Source organism: Lepus europaeus, chromosome 14 (genome assembly GCF_033115175.1).
Source record: "Lepus europaeus isolate LE1 chromosome 14, mLepTim1.pri, whole genome shotgun sequence".
NCBI classification, from domain to species: domain Eukaryota; kingdom Metazoa; phylum Chordata; class Mammalia; order Lagomorpha; family Leporidae; genus Lepus; species Lepus europaeus.
In genome coordinates, this window is record NC_084840.1 from 41,094,482 (window position 1) to 41,111,892 (window position 17,411).

General features: G+C 45.6%; 1 protein-coding gene across 1 annotated transcript in view; it reads right to left on the reverse strand.

Annotated features, from left to right (window-relative positions):
* Window positions 1-17,411, reverse strand: part of ITGA8 (integrin subunit alpha 8) — a 191,921-nt gene that overhangs the window by 22,948 nt on the left and 151,562 nt on the right. The window contains exons 26-27 of the mRNA XM_062210503.1: window positions 9,047-9,175; window positions 2,617-2,730 (exon numbers count right to left, since the gene is read on the reverse strand). Coding sequence (XP_062066487.1) covers window positions 2,617-2,730; window positions 9,047-9,175 — 243 coding nt within the window. The remainder of the gene's footprint in view (window positions 1-2,616; window positions 2,731-9,046; window positions 9,176-17,411) is intronic.

Sequence of the window (17,411 nt, forward strand, 5' to 3'; positions counted from 1 at the left end):
CTGCATGCCTATGGCTGCCTAAAGTGACACCCTCCGTGCGCCTCCCTGACTGGGCACACCCCAAGAGGCTACTTACTGCCCCGCTAAATGTTCTGCTTTGATTTTGTTTGTCTCTATAAAGTTTTGCCTGCTTTTGAATTTTATGTGAACCAATCATCTTTACTTGCCTTTTGAACCCAACATTATGTTCCTGAGACTCATCTATGTTAATGCATATCTAAATCTTTCCTTTTTATTTCTGGATAGCATTCTCTTGTGAGACTATACATCAGTTTATTTATTCACATGTCTTTGTAGACTAATTTCCTTAGTGGCTGTCCATGGCACTTAGAATAAAATCCAGGCTCCTTGCCGTGCTGTATAATTCTTTGGTATTCCTCTGCCACCTCTGTGGTGACACAGGCTGGTCTTCATTGTTCTTTTGAACATGCCAAAAGTGTGTGGCCTCAGAGGCTTGGCACTGCTGCTTGTTCTGTCTGGGACTCTGCCCGTGGGGCTTCCCATGACGTGGAGCTCAGCTCTAGGTCACCTCCATGCCTACAGAAGCAGCCCACTTCCCGACTGCTTATCCCACTACCCTGACTCACTTTCTTCCAGGTACTCATCTCTGTTTCAACAGATCTTCCGCATCTGTCTATCTGCTCATTTTCTGACCCCTCTACTGAGACTGTGGCTGTAAAGGAGCTCTGTGTCTGCTTTACTCATGCTGACTCACCTGCAACCAGAAGCACAGAGTAGGTGACCCATAAATATCTGAGTGAATAAATGAATCAATAATTGTTTGGATAAAAAAAAAAGCAAAAAGATCAAATAAATTGGGCGCTTATTCTTAAGTCAATGGTTTAAAACTGGGGACAATTTGACCCCGATGGGATATTAACAATATTTGGAGACATTTTTGGTTGTCACAACTGGGATAGGACTGCTACTGGCATCCACTGAGGTGAGGACAGGCTACTACTAAACATTCCATAACGCACATGATGACTCCTGACCAGAACTCTGTAGGCTAAAATGTTAGTGCTGCTGAGGTTAAAAAAAAAAAAAAAACCTACAGAACAATCTTTTCTTCAATTTTCTTTGTGTTTATTTTAGAAACAAAATTAAGTGAGATTATAGAAGTATTTTTAATCATGAAAACCCAGAGATGGAAATTTATACATTTATAGCAGCCAGACTTAAAAAGATTTTACCATTTGGTTTTTATGGCACAATGAAGCAAATGAATTTTCTAGTTGACATATGCACAGACATGGTAGAAGTTTAAATTTAGTCTTTCCAAAAAAATCCTCCACACATAATAAGGCTACAACAGTGGTAATGCCTAAAGAAATGTTCTTTTCAAAATGAAATTTTCATTTTCTTAGTATAAGAGATTTTCAACTTTTAAATGCTGCACACAATGGGTGATCAAATTATCCACAGGGTGGGATGCCACAGGACAGATGAGGCAAAGCACTTACCACTATATGAGTCATACTGAGAGGCAGTCCTCATTGAAGCACTGGTGGCAGGACCACTTGACAAGAGGAACTTTCTAGAATAATTTCTCATTTCCCTTCCAAACTGATTTCTATTTTTACTTTTCTGAACACATGGTTTGAATTGCTTTCCCACTGACTGACAGTTAACTAAGGAATTACTCCATGCCTGGCACTATACTCAGTGCCAGTGAGCTAAACATGTTTGCTTGACTCAGATCCTGGGGACTTCAGATATCTAAATTGTCCTCACCTGCTGGGAAAGTTGATCAACTGATCTTGGCTCAACTTCCCTACAGAAATTTCCTTTAAAATATTTAAAGCTGTGGCTGGTGCTGTGGTGTAGTGGGTAAAGTCGCTGCCTGCAGTGCTGGCATCCCACATGGGCGCCAGTTCAAGTCCCACCTGCTCCACTTCTGATCCAGCTTTCTGCTGTGGCCTGGGAAAGCAGTGGAAGATGCTCCAAGTCCTTGGACTCCTTGAGAGACCTGGAAGAAGCTCCTGGCTTTGGATGGGCACAGCTCTGGCTGTTGCAGCCATCTGGGGGAGTGAACCAGCGGATGAAAGACCTCTCTCTCTCTCTCTCTCTCTCTCTGCCTCTGCCTCTCTTTAACTCTGCCTTTCAAGTAAATAAATAAATCTTTTAAAAAAATTTTAAAGCTTTTCAATTTAGAATGAAAAATATTAAATTTATTTGAGATACAAAAAGAGAGCGAGTGAAAGAATTCTTAACTGCTGGTTCACTCCTCAAATGTCTTCAACAGCTCCCAGCTGGGGCCAAAACTGGGAGCCAGGATTATAATCAGGTCTCCCACATGGGTGGCAGGAACCAAAGTACTGGAGCCTTCACTGTTGACTCCCAGTCTGCACTGGAAAGAAGCTCAAGTCAGGAGCCAGAGCCAGGCAATGAACCCAGGCATTCTGATAGGGGCACAGGTGTCTTAACCTGCGTCTTCATCACTAGGCTGAACACTCACACCAACATTTAACTTTACAAAAGATTAAAAATTGTGCAACTTAAATTTTAAAAATAATAAAGTAAAAATAAGATCCTTTAGGAAAAAAAGAGGCTTTCTGATGAGCTGTTAAGACGTGCCCTGTGAGTGGCACGTGGGGGTTCTATGTGCTTTATTACCTGGAGGAACGTCTGAGCCCATAATCGTGATCGCACCTTCAGGACGGCACTTTCTCCCCCTTCCAGTCGTCCTACCGCACAGGAGATCTGCAAACACTCAATATTTGTACAGTTCTGCAAAAAACAACAGCGGTGGCAACAGCACATCAGTGACTTTGAATTGTGGTAGAGAATCAACACTAAAATCTACTTACTTACATTCTATTTCCGAAGAAATTACTGCCTTATCAACAAATTACAGAGAACAAATACACTGAAGTAATCAAGAGAAACCATAGTTCAGTGGTAATCATGCATCAGCTTTGGGGTAATATAGAGATAAAATAGAACACAAAGAACAGCTTACAAAGTAAGTGCTTTCCTAAGAACCCCGTCTTCCTAAATGAATGGTTCTGTTTCACTTTCTCAGAACTCTGGAAGATTCCTAAAGACATTCACGATACCTGATGCCAAATAGAGCAGTCTGGAAAGGGTTGCAGAGGAAGGCTCCTAAACCTATTATCGCAAAGACCCAATGTCATTGACCTGTTGATATACACTTGTCCAAAACTTTCTTCTCTTCGTCCAAATTACTTCCTGATTGCCAAACAGGTCCTTCCTTGAGTTCCAATCATGATTCTGTAGGGTTTTTAAGCCAGTCTGTAGGGTTTCCCAGCTTATAATGGATAACCTTTAATATGTGATTCCATGTTCCTAGAAAAGTTTTACTGTGATGACATTCTGCCTGTCAAACTGTATTTTCCAATTGGATCGCAGTTTGGAATGAAATAACACCTTACAAAGCATTTTCTGTGTGCCATACACAAAACACTTCTCTAAGTGTACTCCCTCACTGATTTGAATTTATCTTGTGGACCATGCCTACTCATTTTTCTTGTCTCAGTTTCCAGACACTGGATATACATGCTCAGTAAAAGCCAGTTTCCTGGCTATATGTGATATAGTTGACTGAGGCACTTCACTTCAATGAATAACCCAAGCTACAAAATAACTTGAAGAACACATTACCATGGGAACTTTTTTCTAGAACCTCGGAATTCTCTAAAGACAAAGTGATTGGTAATAAATATCTGATAAATTCCCGTAAGACTAGATTTCTCTGTGACATTTCCAAATACAGGTGACTGGGCTGTTCTGGATAACTAGAGTTGGGTACTGAGGTGCCTGTTAAGACTGTGAATATAAAGTAAATTCAAAGTATGCTATTACAAACATGAAAGGAAAAAATGAAAGAGGGGAGGGGGAGGGCTGGAAGTGTAGTTATCTTTTTTTAGAATTCTATGAAATACATGACATCTGTTCTCTTTATATGAATAAAAAATAAAAAGAATTCTCAAAGCTATGCAGTTCCTGGCACATGTGAGGAGTGTTACGTTTGCCTATGCTTCATGAATGACACTGCACACTGACACTGGAAATCCCATCTTCCTGAGGCCAAAGGGGGGGAGCTGGGAAACAGCTAAACTCCTGGTAGTTGGCTCTGCTGGGAGATTCTGGAGCAGGTGATGCATGGAATGAGCCTTGAAGACTGAATGTTGTCAGCCAGGATGGCCCGACTGGCACAGGTTCTCCTGTACAATGCCCTTTCCTGAGGATGTCCTCAGGGGAGGGGAGGGCAGGGTATGAGGAGGTGGGATAGACAGATGGAAACCAGACAGGAAAGAGAGAAAGTCTAGGGAGAGAAGAATCTTCCCATTTGTGCTAAGCAGCCGAGAGTTTTTTTCAGAAGGCACCAGGGGCCCTGCGAATCTTCTAAATCTAGGAGTCTGACCAAGTCAGTGTTCTAGGGAGACAGATGGTGTGTCCAGGAGTGGATACAGGGGAGTGATGGGCATGAAGATGATTGGAGCCAAGAGGCTAAGAGAGGAATGCTGAGAGCCTGAACTGAGGCAGTGGGAAAGGAAAGAGGAGGGTGAGTTTTAGAGCTTAAGGAGTAGAACAGCTACTTGGTGGTGACTAATGGGACTTTGGGATGAGAGAAGGGGAGGGTGAAGGGAGATCTTTGGGTTGGAACCGGATGGATGGGTGCTGGTATTTCTGAACATTGGGGTTCAGGACAAGACACATTTGGGAGAGGGGTAATGGAGCAAAGAGCAAAGGTATTCTGGGACTGGGGTGGCTACCAGATATCCAGAGGAATCAATCTTGAGTGCAGTAAGGGAGGGCTGAGATGGAATGACTGGGATAGGACCACATGCAAGGAATTTCCTTGAAGAGAGCAAAGTCAAGGGGAGAGAAGATAGGAAGGTGAAGATGAATCCAGACATGCAGGGCCAGTTACTGGTGGGTAGAAGAGGAGTGCATGAGAAATTCTAGAAGGGGGTGGCCAAGGGTGGGAAGAGAAACAGGAGAATGTTTTCTGGGGAAGCCAAGGGATGTGCCAGTTTCAAGAAGTGGCCAATGGGGTCAAATGCTGAAGAGCAGTTAAGGAAGAGAGGCCTCTGTAAACCCGAGGGGGCATAGAGCAAAGTCTGCAGAGGAGGGGATGGAGGTGGCAACGGCAAAGAGCAGGGCCCCAGGACAGAAGGACAGGGATATTCTTAGGCAGAGGAGGAATTGTCTTTCAGTACTACAGATACAAATTTTTCCTATGCAAATTGGAAATTATGATCCTGACACAGGATGCTGGCTTTTGGCACTTTCAAATTCCTAATCAGAAATGTGATTCAGTAAGTTGTTTTTAACTAAACAAAAACTGTAGGAGGTCTTATTTAGCTTTTGATTTTAGAATAAACTCTGCATAATCACTCTCTTTCCAGAGTTGTTTTGACTTGAGGACATGGGGAGGCATTTGATTTGCATTTTTTCACCAGTGAGAGAGAAAGCAAATAAAATCTGAGTGAAAGTCAGATATGGAAATCAACGATTGGCTTGGCATCATCTGCGGAAAAATAAGGTTCTGTAGTAGTAAGAGAAAAATTATCTTATGTCAAAAACATTCTATTGAGAAACAATGAAAGTAAAAAAAAAATCCTAAAATCCAAGTGTGATAATTTCAAAACAATTTTAGTCATTGATCTCTACTACCTCGCTGTACTCATGAGACACACACTGAAGTAGGGATTGAAAGACATATCTGAATCTTGATTCCTCAAATTGTCACTTATGCATGGGCATGGTCACTGGTTCTTCAGCGGGCTTTTCAATCTGATAGATGTCAATTAGGAGCCTTTAAAAATAATAATGTGCAAGGCCGGCGCTGTGGCTCAATAGGCTAACCCTCCGCCTTGCGGCGCCGGCACACCGGGTTCTAGTCCCGGTAGGGGCACCGATCCTGTCCCGGTTGCCCCTCTTCCAGACCAGCTCTCTGCTGTGGCCAGGGAGTGCAGTGGAGGATGGCCCAAGTCCTTGGGCCCTGCACCCCATGGGAGACCAGGAGAAGCACCTGGCTCCTGCCATCGGATCAGCGCGGTGCGCTGGCAGCAGCGTGCCTACCGCGGCGGCCATTGGAGGGTGAACCAACAGCAAAAGGAAGACCTTTCTCTCTGTCTCCCTCTCTCACTGTCCACTCTGCCTGTCAAAATAATAATAATAATAATAATAATGTGCAGACTTTTATTAATCTATTGATAAATTAATACTCATGTTTTGAAAATATTTTATGTCATAAAAGTTACAGTTACTTGAATCATAATCTGCCAATTGCCATAGACTTTTACATGCTTCTATCATAAGAAGCACTCCTTACTTGATTTAAATTTAACTGATTAAGTTAGATTTGATTATACTTTTCTATTTCTAGAAATGATTACATAGGTGAATGTCAAAGACTGTTTAAGACAAAATTCATTTTTAAAAACACCAACAAAATCATTTTAAGAGTAAAGATCAGGGGCATTAAATACATTCACCTTGTTGTGTAACCACTGCCGCCTCCATCTGCAGAAGTTACTCATCTTCCCACACTCAAACTCTGATTCCCGAAAACCATATCCATGAGACGCAGAACTGAAATTTGTGTCTATTTCACCCTAATATCCTCTCTTCGGGTGGCTCTTTCCTATCACTAGGAAGAGGTGATCCATGGGGTGGTCAACATGTTTAGAATGTTCAGGCAATGACTAATGCAATATGTCATTATCTTCTTTGATTGGACTGAAGTAAATGATTTGTATTATCAGAGTTTTAAAAATATTTTTTAAAGTTTTTTTAAAGCTCTCATGCTTTATTTGAGACACACACACACAGAGACAGAGAGCTCCCACTACTGGTTCTCTCCTCAAATGTCTGTAACAGCCTGAGCTGGGAACTCCATCCAGGTCTCCCATGGGGTGTCAGGAGCCAATTACTGAGCCATCACCTGCTGCCTCCCACCACCTGCATTAGCAGGGCGTTCAGGCAGGAGCCATCATGGGGACTCAAGCCATGGGCTCCGACAGGGCACATGGGCATCGCAGGGAAACGTCTCCACTGCTCGGCTCAGTGTCTGTCCTCCCTCCTTTTTATCCTAATAAATCAATTCAAGAAGGTACAGCAGTTCAATAGAAGGAAGTCCATTTTTGTTTCCCAATAAGTATCCCATCTGTCTTCCTCAAAATTCACATGCTTTTCTGTATCATCACTGTCTTTTAAAATGCTTGCAATATGTCATTTGCTTAGAATTAGATTTAAGATTTAGAACATTAGGGTCAGGGAGGAAGATTAAGAACATGTCAACTGGTACACCACAGGCAGCCTGCAGGTGACTCTAGGAACTTATTAGGAGTCATCTTGATGAGTTCATTCACTGCATCATCCGCATTTCACTCCACAAATGAGCCAGGCACTGAGCTGCAGCCTAGAGAAAAAAAATGCTCAGCAAACCCAAACACACACCACCTGTCCCGCTGGCTTTCGACTTGGTAGACAAGTGGTACAAGACAGTGTCCCAGAGGCCAGAGCACGGTGGCATTGGACGAGCCTGGAAGCAATCCCACATTTCTGGGATACACACAGGATACATACAGCAAGAAAGCAGCACGGGCTTGGGTGTTTGATGGCTCCCAACTCACGGAGCGCAGTGACTGTTGCCCTAGAAAAACAACAGCGTCGCCCTCCTTGGCTAAGGGTGTTCTCCCAGCTGTGCCACTGCCTTCCTTTCCATACTGTGCTGTTTCCCCAAGGTCCCTCCCTCCGGTTTGCCTCTTGGAATGGATACCTGTTGGCTGAGGTTGTGACTCTGGATTTCAGCATCACCACGCGAGAAAGCATTTTGAATTGATCTCTTGCACTGTGGCCTTGGGGCAAGAATTACCTGCTGGACCGCTGTCCCCAACCCCGATACTGGGGCACAGAGTTCTCAGTCTGTCCCTGCCCCAGGTTTCTGGGTGTCATTTATGTGGTTCTTGGGTTTGCAGGTGACCTGTTAGGAGTGTGGTTGTAGCTTCCTAATTGTTTATGGAGCTGGTCTGTAGAACACAGATGAACTGAACCTTAACACTCACGTTGAGCCTCTGCAATATTGTCAGGGAAAGGGATAAATATTTCTTTTTTTATTTTATTTTTATATTTATTTATTTTGACAGGCAGAGTGGACAGTGAGAGAGAGAGACAGAGAGAAAGGTCTTCCTTTGCCGTTGGTTCACCCTCCAATGGCCGCTGTGGCCAGCGCACCACGCTGATCCAAAGCCAGGAGCCAGGTGCTTCCTCCTGGTCTCCCATGCGGGTGCAGGGCCCAAGCACTTGGGCCATCCTCCACTGCACTCCTGGGCCACAGCAGAGAGCTGGCCTGGAAGAGGGGCAACCGAGACATAATCCGGCGCCCTGACCAGGACTAGAACCCGGTGTGCCGGAGCCGCAGGTGGAGGATTAACCTATTGAGCCACGGCGCCGGCCAGGGATAAATATTTAGAGGAGGTGATACAGCTCTATAAATGGCATTGGTCTGAGTAGAACGATACCAAAACCCTGACTCAGGAATGCCATCTACAGCTCTGCAGAGGGCAGGCTAGGCTCAGTCTTCCAGAATTACTCAGCGCTCAGTGCTCTGACTCGCCAGGGGGGTTGGCCCAGGAGACCTCAACACACCATTCTTGCCTATCTGGACAAGTGGAGGACTGTGAGATTCAGGGACATGTGCACCATTCCCTGGGCCCATTGGAAGGATGGCGCCTGTCCAAGATGCACCAGCCCAATGTCTGTGGACCAGCAAACAATTGAAGCCGTATGTTTCTGAAAGGGGTGAAAGGTCACATGTGATGTTTGCATCATCATTTCTGTAAGTGGCTGCACAGCAGGCTTAGACGACTGGGAAGGTTACATTGCAAGTGCTCTTCAGTCCTCCGGGAAAAGGGACTCTGCTTTCTCATAATGTGCACTGCCAGGAAAGGCCAGGCACATCTGAGCCTTGGAGGAGACTGAGAACAATACCGGAAGTGAGAAGCACCTGCCCCTGGGAAGTGTGTCCAACCCGACCCTCCCCTGCGATGCTGCGCACACGGGGATGACTCACCAGGACTTTGGCCGGGGCCTGTCTGTGGAGCTGGGCCATGGGCACATCCCTCTTCCTGACAAGGTGAGGAATGGTGGAGTTTCGAAGGAAGGCGCTAAGCTCAGCAGTGTCCTCCTGGGAGGCAGCGGGCTGCAAACAGAAGAACAGAAGGCAGGGGTCACACACAATGGCACGCAGAGTTGCTGCCTTTTCACTAGCCTTGCCTTCCAGGCAGTTTGAGTCCAAGTGCATTGGATTTCCTGGGGAATTCAGACAGACTGTGATGTCTCTACAGCAGGATCAAGAGCGCAGGGACCTGCACTGACAAGGGACATGCCTTACTACCTCCCTGACCCTGGAATTCATGAAGTACGGGAAATGCATCCTGGGAAATTCATCTCACAAGGATAAGGTTTTAAGGAGAAGTAATTTTTCCCTTAAGGATAGGAAACATGGAGCTGCCTTTTCAGCCCTGAGTTATCATTCTCTCTATGTTGCTTTCCTCTCTCTTTGTAGTGGGGCTGGTTAGAATGTGTATGGAGAGGGGCCCACAGTGTGGCGCAGCAGGTTAACACCCTGGCCTGAAGCGCCGGCATCCCATGTGGGCGCCGGTTCTAGTCCCGGCTGCTCCTCTTCCGATCCAGCTCTCCGCTATGGCCTGGGAAAGCAGTAGAAGATGGCCCAAGTCCTTGGGCTCCTGCATCCGCGTGGGAGACCTGGAGGAAGCCTGGAAGAAGTGCCTGGCTCCTGGTTTCAGATAGGTGCATCTCTGGCCATTGCAGCCATCTGAAGAGTGAACCAGTGTTGGGAAGACCTCTCTCTCTGTCTCTACCTCTCTCTGTAACTCTGTCTTTCAAATAAATCTTAAAAAAAAAAAAAAAGAATGTGTAGAAAAGTGAGGGGCCGGCCATGGGGAAACAGCTCCGTTGGTGGAGAACCCAGTGTGTGCATGGCTGAGCCCCCCACTCCTGTGCTTTGGAGAAGGCTCCCTCAGGAGACAACTGTTTTCAAATGAAAAGACTTCTCCAAGGCATGCTATATGCACTCTGTGTTGTCCTGAGCTTGTTTTCAGGCCCAAGTTTCTTTTGCAAATGTTCTAGAACTGATGATTTTACCTCAGACTCCATGTTGGGTACCACTGATGGTTGAATAAATACTTTGAGAGTTCCAGTAAATCACATGTAATACCCTGTTCACATTCCTTATTTTGGACCAACTGAATATAGAACTCTAATTTTGCGCCCTCCCCTGCACTCCTCCCCACCATTCCCGTGCTGAGGGGTAAGTGTTCTTTCACAGGCTCCCTGAATAGTCACCGTAGCAAAGATGGTACATTCATCTCCTTGTGATGAGAAAAGAAATTCGTACATTGCAGTCGAGGGTGTAGCACAAAAGAAGGAATGATAGCATTCAGCGTGTCCTAAGGGCCCGGACAGACAGACCGAGTCCACACTCCCTACCCCGGCGTGCACAGCGCTCTCCGTGCTCTCCAGCTCTCACCAGGAGCCCCTCACCCTCAGCTTCCCCACTTGCTTACTTGCAGAACAGCTCGCCCCTCCTCAACTGCCCAGCTGGCTCCTCAAGCCTCTGTCTCAGTGCCTTCCAGGCTGAGCCACAGCTGCCTGCTCGCTGGTCTGAGCTGCCCGAAGAGAAAATGTAAAATGAGCAGCAGCAGAGTCGCGGCTAAGCTCCCAGGAACTATCGGCAAGCAGGCATAGGAACAGGATGCAGCCGGGAAAACTCAGATGGGAAATCAGATGTAGGAGCTGATCCGGGAAAGCCCAAGGAACAGAAAATCGGGAAAATAAAGGAGTGATCAAGAGCGCCAAATCCTGCAGGGGAGAAAAGAAGGGCGAGGACCAAAAGTATTCACCGAATTTGTCTTTCAAGACATTGTGCATGGGGCAGGCATTTGGCACTGTGGCTAATACGCCGCTCGAGATGCCTGCACCCCATATCTCAGTGCTTTGTTCTTGTCCTGGCTCTGCTTCCCATTCCAGCTCCTGGCTAAAGGGTACCCTGGGAGGCCGCAGATGCTGATTTTAGTGGTTGGGTCCCTGCCATCCACACAGGAGACCTGGATTGAGTGTTTCTGGCTCCTGGCTTTGGCCCAGCACGGCCCTGGCTCTGGCAGGCATCTGGGGAGTGAACCAGGGGATGGAAGCACTGTCTCTGTATTTCTAGGTGTCTCATTCTCTCTGCTCTCCACATAAACCTAAATAAATAATAAATAAGATTTTTTTCTTCAAAAACAGACATTATGGATGTTCTTTCCTACATAGGGGATTGGTGGAGGTGGAAATCGGATTGCAGCAACTAGAGAGTGGATGGTTTGGGTAAAAGAGTACTTATTTGAAAAATTATGATCACGTCTTTGTTATCATTCCTTATAACTGTCCATGGTTCAGGGATCAGTGAATCTTGTCCTCTACATAAAGAACATTAGAAACAATTCTAATGTTCCTAGCAATACTACTTATGATAGAGAAAAAGGCAGTAACCTAAAACTTTGTGGGCATATTGTACAGGTTGCTGGTTAAAAATTTATATTTATACAAAAGATTACTGGACATTTTTAAAGTGATAATATAAAGTTATATTTTAATGTAAGATATTAGTAAGGAGAAAAGACAGCTTATGTAATAGCATATATGTTAACTTGTATTTTTTATTAAAACTTGTTGTTTTGACCGGCGCCGCGGCTCACTAGGCTAATCCTCCACCTTGCAGCGCCAGCACACCGGGTTCTAGTCCCGGTTGGGGCACCAGATTCTGTCCCGGTTGCCCCTCTTCCAGACCAGCTCTCTGCTGTGGCCAAGGAGTGCAGTGGAAGATGGCCCAAGTGCTTGGGCCCTGCACCCGCATGGGAGACCAGGAGAAGCACCTGGCTCCTGGCTTCGGATCAGCGCGGTGCGCTGGCCGCAGCGCGCCAGCCGCAGCGGCCATTGGAGGGTGAACCAACGGCAAAGGAAGACCTTTCTCTCTGTCTCTCTCTCTCACTGTCCACTCTGCCTGTAAAAACAAAAACAAAAACAAACAAACAAAAAACTTGTTTAATTACATTGCATAAGTGTAAATAGAAAAAACTCTAGAAGAGTAGTCATTAACGTGTTTCCAGGGGTAGAGATTTCATGATAGTGAGAGGTTTTGTCCATTTATTTTTAGGTAGGATAATGGCGTTTGGATTTTGAAAGATAAGCCTTATCTATTGGCAGCACACAGTACTCATGGGTGAAGAGGAAAAATAAATTGATGCATAAATAGAAAACATAACACTAAATTGGTGGTAACACACTAGAGATTTAAAGTTTTAAACTTTTCTTCTGTATGTATTGCCTTGTATATTCTTATGATGGATGTTTTTTATGTTTGGCATTTTTATATATGAAAATTTAAATTTAAAAATTACAATAGAAAAAGAGTAAATGAGAAATAAGGCAGTAGGGATAGCAAGTACAGTTTGACTATAAATGAAAGGGGGGAAGAGGCCCATTGTTGGAAGAGAATATAGGGCCAAGTTATTTTGCTTCCTACCGATTACAAAGATGGAGGAAATTTGAATACCTTCATGGGACCCAAGGAGGGAACTCGTGGAGAGGAAGAGACTGAAGATCCAGGAAACAGGACACTTGATGTAGCAAAGCCACACTTGGTGCTGGAGGAAGAACGCTCCTTCCTCTGAAAGCGCTGGGAGGGAGTTGAGGATGGAGAGAGGGGATCAGAAGGTAGGTAGGGCGGGGAGGGGATTAGAGAGGGGATTGCATCATTCGAAGATTCTCATATTTTCAGGTTTTCTCTAACAGTGATGTTGGAGAGAGTGGATAGGAGGTGCAAGGAGAGCCCAACAAGGAGGAGGCGAGAAGAGATCATCAGATCAGGAGACTTCCCCAGAAGCGCTTTCCACCATCCGTAAGCAATGAGTGGCGCCATCCAGCCAAGGGGCGGAGAAGCCGGACATGGACCTGTGCATGACCGACATTTTCTGGGCAGGGGCTTGGAAGGCTGTTGAAAGGGGGAGGCTAAGGGTATTTTGAGCCACTCCTCATGGACTCCAGGCGTGGCAGGAAGAAGATATGGTGGCAGTCTAGAGAGGGGGGCAGGTTAGCTGTCTCAGGAAAAGTCTAATGGAGACACGGAGTGAGACGGGTAGGAAAGCAGAGTGACTTGCAGGTGAGAAGGATGCTGAGTGGAACATTCCAGGGGCAGAGCAGCCAGGCCGGAGCCCAGTGAGGAGGAGAGCCAACGAGTGCTAAGGACGTGTAATGACGGAGCACCTGAGAGAAGTCTTCCTGGCCCAAGGTGGAGCTTGCACAGACGACTGATGGTGGAAACCATCACCTCCTGGGTGTTTCCTGGCATGCGCCTTTTGTATGCACTCGTTGTTTTCACTTGGAGGTTTCTTTAATAAGTTGCTGATAATTAGATGACAGAAGCTCAGGTAGTTAACCCAACTACAGAAAAACAGGTGTTGGAAAGAACTTGGGAGTGACACCTTTTTCCCCTAGTCACAGCCTATTATTATTAGCAGTAGTAGCAGCAATAGTAGAATAAAACAATAGTCCAAAGAGAAGAAAATTCTCCAGTTCCTGTGAGCTCTCCACAGATGTGGACTGTGGCCAAGCAGAGAGCCCACCCATTGGGTGTATCTCAGTGGTCTCTCAGCAGAACCCAGGATTACTGCAAGCTAGGCAAGAAGTGCGTCATGAAGCCGGGGGTTGACAGAACCTGGTTCTTTCTTTTGGCAACACAGGTTTACAAATCGAGGAATGCTGCCTTTAAACAGCACAGTCAAAAAGTCATCAAATAGCTGGCAAGTGAGTTTTCTCAGATGGCATCCCAGCAATCATTTCAAAATCCAAAACAAAAAATAGCAAGTAAGAAATTATCCAAGAAATGTAAACAACACTGGAAATCTATTTTTTTAGACTGGCCGTGAACCTACAGGCCATGTTTTTGCTGAATCTGAAATCATTAGAGGGGCGGGTCAGGAGGCTGACCTCTGAGCACTCATGTAAGGCAGGCACTCAGTTCAGAGCACGATTTGTTAAATGCTGGGAGAAGCTGGTGCTGGACACCAAGCCATGATCTTCAGAACAACAGACACATTCTTTCTGCAACAAGGACATAATTGTTAGTAAATATGTTTCTTTCTCCAGCTGCTACTCAGAAGTTGAACCCAACAGGAGTTTTCTATTTTCATAACTCTCCACCAAACTCTTTACTTGGTTTAGGTTTAAATTTATGGATTAAAAGGATACTGTGCAGACAGGATGTGCACTACAGCTGGAAATACAGCATTTGCACAAAAAGGCTGGATTAAATAAGATAAAGGGCAACATGTACCCAAACAAAAGCAATGCATACCGTCTTTTTCTTGTAATTTCTCTCTGGATTTCAGGTATTGCCAGCACACAAGAAACGGGCACTATTCCTATGTGCTTCTTTGTCTATAATTAAATCTAAGTGGAGACAAGCCCAGGGGGTCAGTGTACCATGTAATTTTCTTTAAGACATAAATGTTAAGGATTTGCGGGTAGGGGAAAAACCCCACTTTTTTTTTTAAACTTCTTGAAACGTTCATGCAAGGCACAACTAAAAGAGGCAGCTCGCTCTATGGGGATGTTTGTGCTTTCCTTAGTTTCTGGACACAGTGCATTTACTTTTTAAGAAAAAAATAATGGGCACCTGAAAGGCCATCTCACAGAGAAGAAGAGGAAAAGATGAATGAAATTCCTCCGAGGGCGCATCCCTGAAAGAGAGCCACATCTGGCAGGACGGAAAGGCCAAGTTCAGGAGCCCGTGCCAGTTGTCACTAAGGCATCACCACTGGGAAGGAAGAACACTGGTATCAGCTACTGTTCTCCTGGTCGGAGCTTCTGAACTAGGAAGACGGGGGTTGTTTTCTTCTGGAAGGAAAGTTTATAGCAGAAGTTTGAGCATTAAAGGGATAAGTAACAGTTCCTAAAAGAATGAAGAAGAAATCAGTAGTTAATAGGAAAGACATACTAAATTATTTTCTTCCTTGTTATGTCTTGATTTTACAGGTGTGTGTGTGTGTGTGTGTAAGAGGCGCTGCAGTTCTAGGCAGTAGAGTGTCCCCACACCCCGAGTAATGAGAACCAGTAACCAGAGGCAGTTATGAAAGAAAAAACTCTAAGGGATAAGACGAAACTATGCAAATTTGCCAAGCCAAGCCACTGTCTGCGCGCCCGTGGATCTTAAAAACTGGCCTGCAGGACTGTAACCCTTGACGAATGAGCTGGTTCCGTGTTTCTGCTTTTCCCATTTGTGCTCTCTGGTTGTAATTTGTGCTTCCTGTGGGACTGGTCTTGTTCAAGAGGCTGGCTCTCGGTGGCGACCTCCTGCTTTCCGTGGCTCCAGAGACAGATTTTACACACAGGGTTGGTTGCTCTTGTGTTCAGCTCTTCCCAGTCTAGTCTTGTTCATTTTAACCTCAGGATTCTTGTTTCCTGAACAGAGGCCCAGAATGCTGTCCCATGATCTTAGCACAGGTTGCATCTGAGTGCCCTGTTTGTTGTCTTCTTTGAAGTCCCAGCCTGCATTCCATAGCCTGTACCCTCAGCATCTCACACTGGGCTGTTTAGCACAAAATCATGCCAATTAAAAAAAAAAAAGAAAACAAAAAACTTTTGCTTTTTATGAAACGTTGGGTTTGAGTAGGGTTTACATTTTCAACCTCATCTTATCTAAAGATCATAGCTTGTGTGAAGGCCCCTCCAAACCCAAGCCCAGCAAAATAAGAAAATTGATAGTTTGAAATCCTTATTGTACTGCCTTTAGAAGAGTTGAGCAATATTGCACTCAGCTCTCAAATTTTATTCCAAGAAGGATCTGGAACAAATTAGATGGCATGGATTGGTCCGAATGCTGCAGACAGTTGATGTTTCAAAACCTTTTCGATGAGAGAAAACTGTGCCCTCTGACCCAGCCCAGGAAGCCAGGGGGTGAACCTTCACGGGCGGGCGTCTGCTTACATCCCGCAGGCTATAGAAGACAGGTGCATGCACTTGATGGAGGGGAAGCCATCTTGGAGCAGAAGCTCCAAATCAGCAACTGCTCCACCTGGAGGCAAAAGTGCAGGTAGGCATTTCCGCGTCCTGTGCTGACTTCCCTGGGAGCGTGGTTTCCTCGAATGGGGAGATGAGGGGTTGTGCAGCTCACTCTGCTGTTCCTGAACCCCCAGCCTCTGAGCTTTGAACATCGACAAACCGGGCTTAGTACGTCTCGCGAAAACTGACAAGAAGCAGGTATGGGTACTGAAGAAATTCACTGATTTCTAGCAACACCTGTGTGTGTGCCTCTTTTCCCTGCCCAAGTTTGGACACCACGGCCCTGTATCTGGGCAGCGAGTGAGGTGGATGTTGTTGGTGACAGCTTTTGTCCACCGTTTCCTAAAGAAGCCGCAGGTAGCAGAATGGTCGTGGTGGTGGCTGAGTAAGGCAGGCAGTGCCCTCCTCAGACTCTGAGGACATAGTGTGGAAAACTGTACCTCACTTACTGAAATTGAAGGCGTATGTTGCATTTGGAAGGCACGTTCGGTTTGTAGTGGGGCTGTATTTCAGGCTAGATGCTTGGCATTCAGAATGCATTTCTCCTTAGAAATGATGTTTGAAATGGTGGTTGAGTTCTCAAGCCAGTCCGCAAAAAAACCTACTTAATCCTCAGTATGACTTTCATGCCATAAAACTGTGTATTTGTAATAAAGAATAATAATACCTAGGACTCTTGCCAGATGAGTAATTTAAAAACAAAAACAAACCCACTGTGTTAAGCCCTTTACGTCCAATGCTGGTATTTAGGTAGAAATTGGTTTACTTAGATGGAGATAGCCAACTCTGAGGAAACTGTAGGGCTGCAGGGGATATGTTGAAGGCCTTAGTGTTAGAGGCACTGGCTCCTTGGAATGGATGCATCTAAGGAAATTTGGAATTTTGTCTTATCAGTAAGTTTCCTTAGCAGTGTGTGAGGGGGTTGGGAAGAGGCCATGAAGGGAGATGTCTTCTCATTGTAAGGGGGCAAAAATGAGAATTCACAAGGGAGGGAGTTGGCAGAAAAAGCCTATCTGACCATGAGAGAGATCTGACCAAAAGGAAATCAGCAGAAGAGCGGAAGAGGAACATGTGGTAGGGGAACAGATCCCACAACTTCAGGAAGTTCCCCTGCACCAGGCCATGGTGGGCGGGGCCTGGAGCTCCTCAGAGAAGGCCTGGTAGAACACAGATGGCTCGGGATGCGGATGCTTCAAAGGCTCTCCCTGCCCATCACTCTCCTCATGAAGGGAGCGTGGGACCGAACTGCCTTCGTCCACGTGCTGGTATTACAACCTGAGAATGAGTGATTTAGACAGGAGATAAGTTTTGTTTTG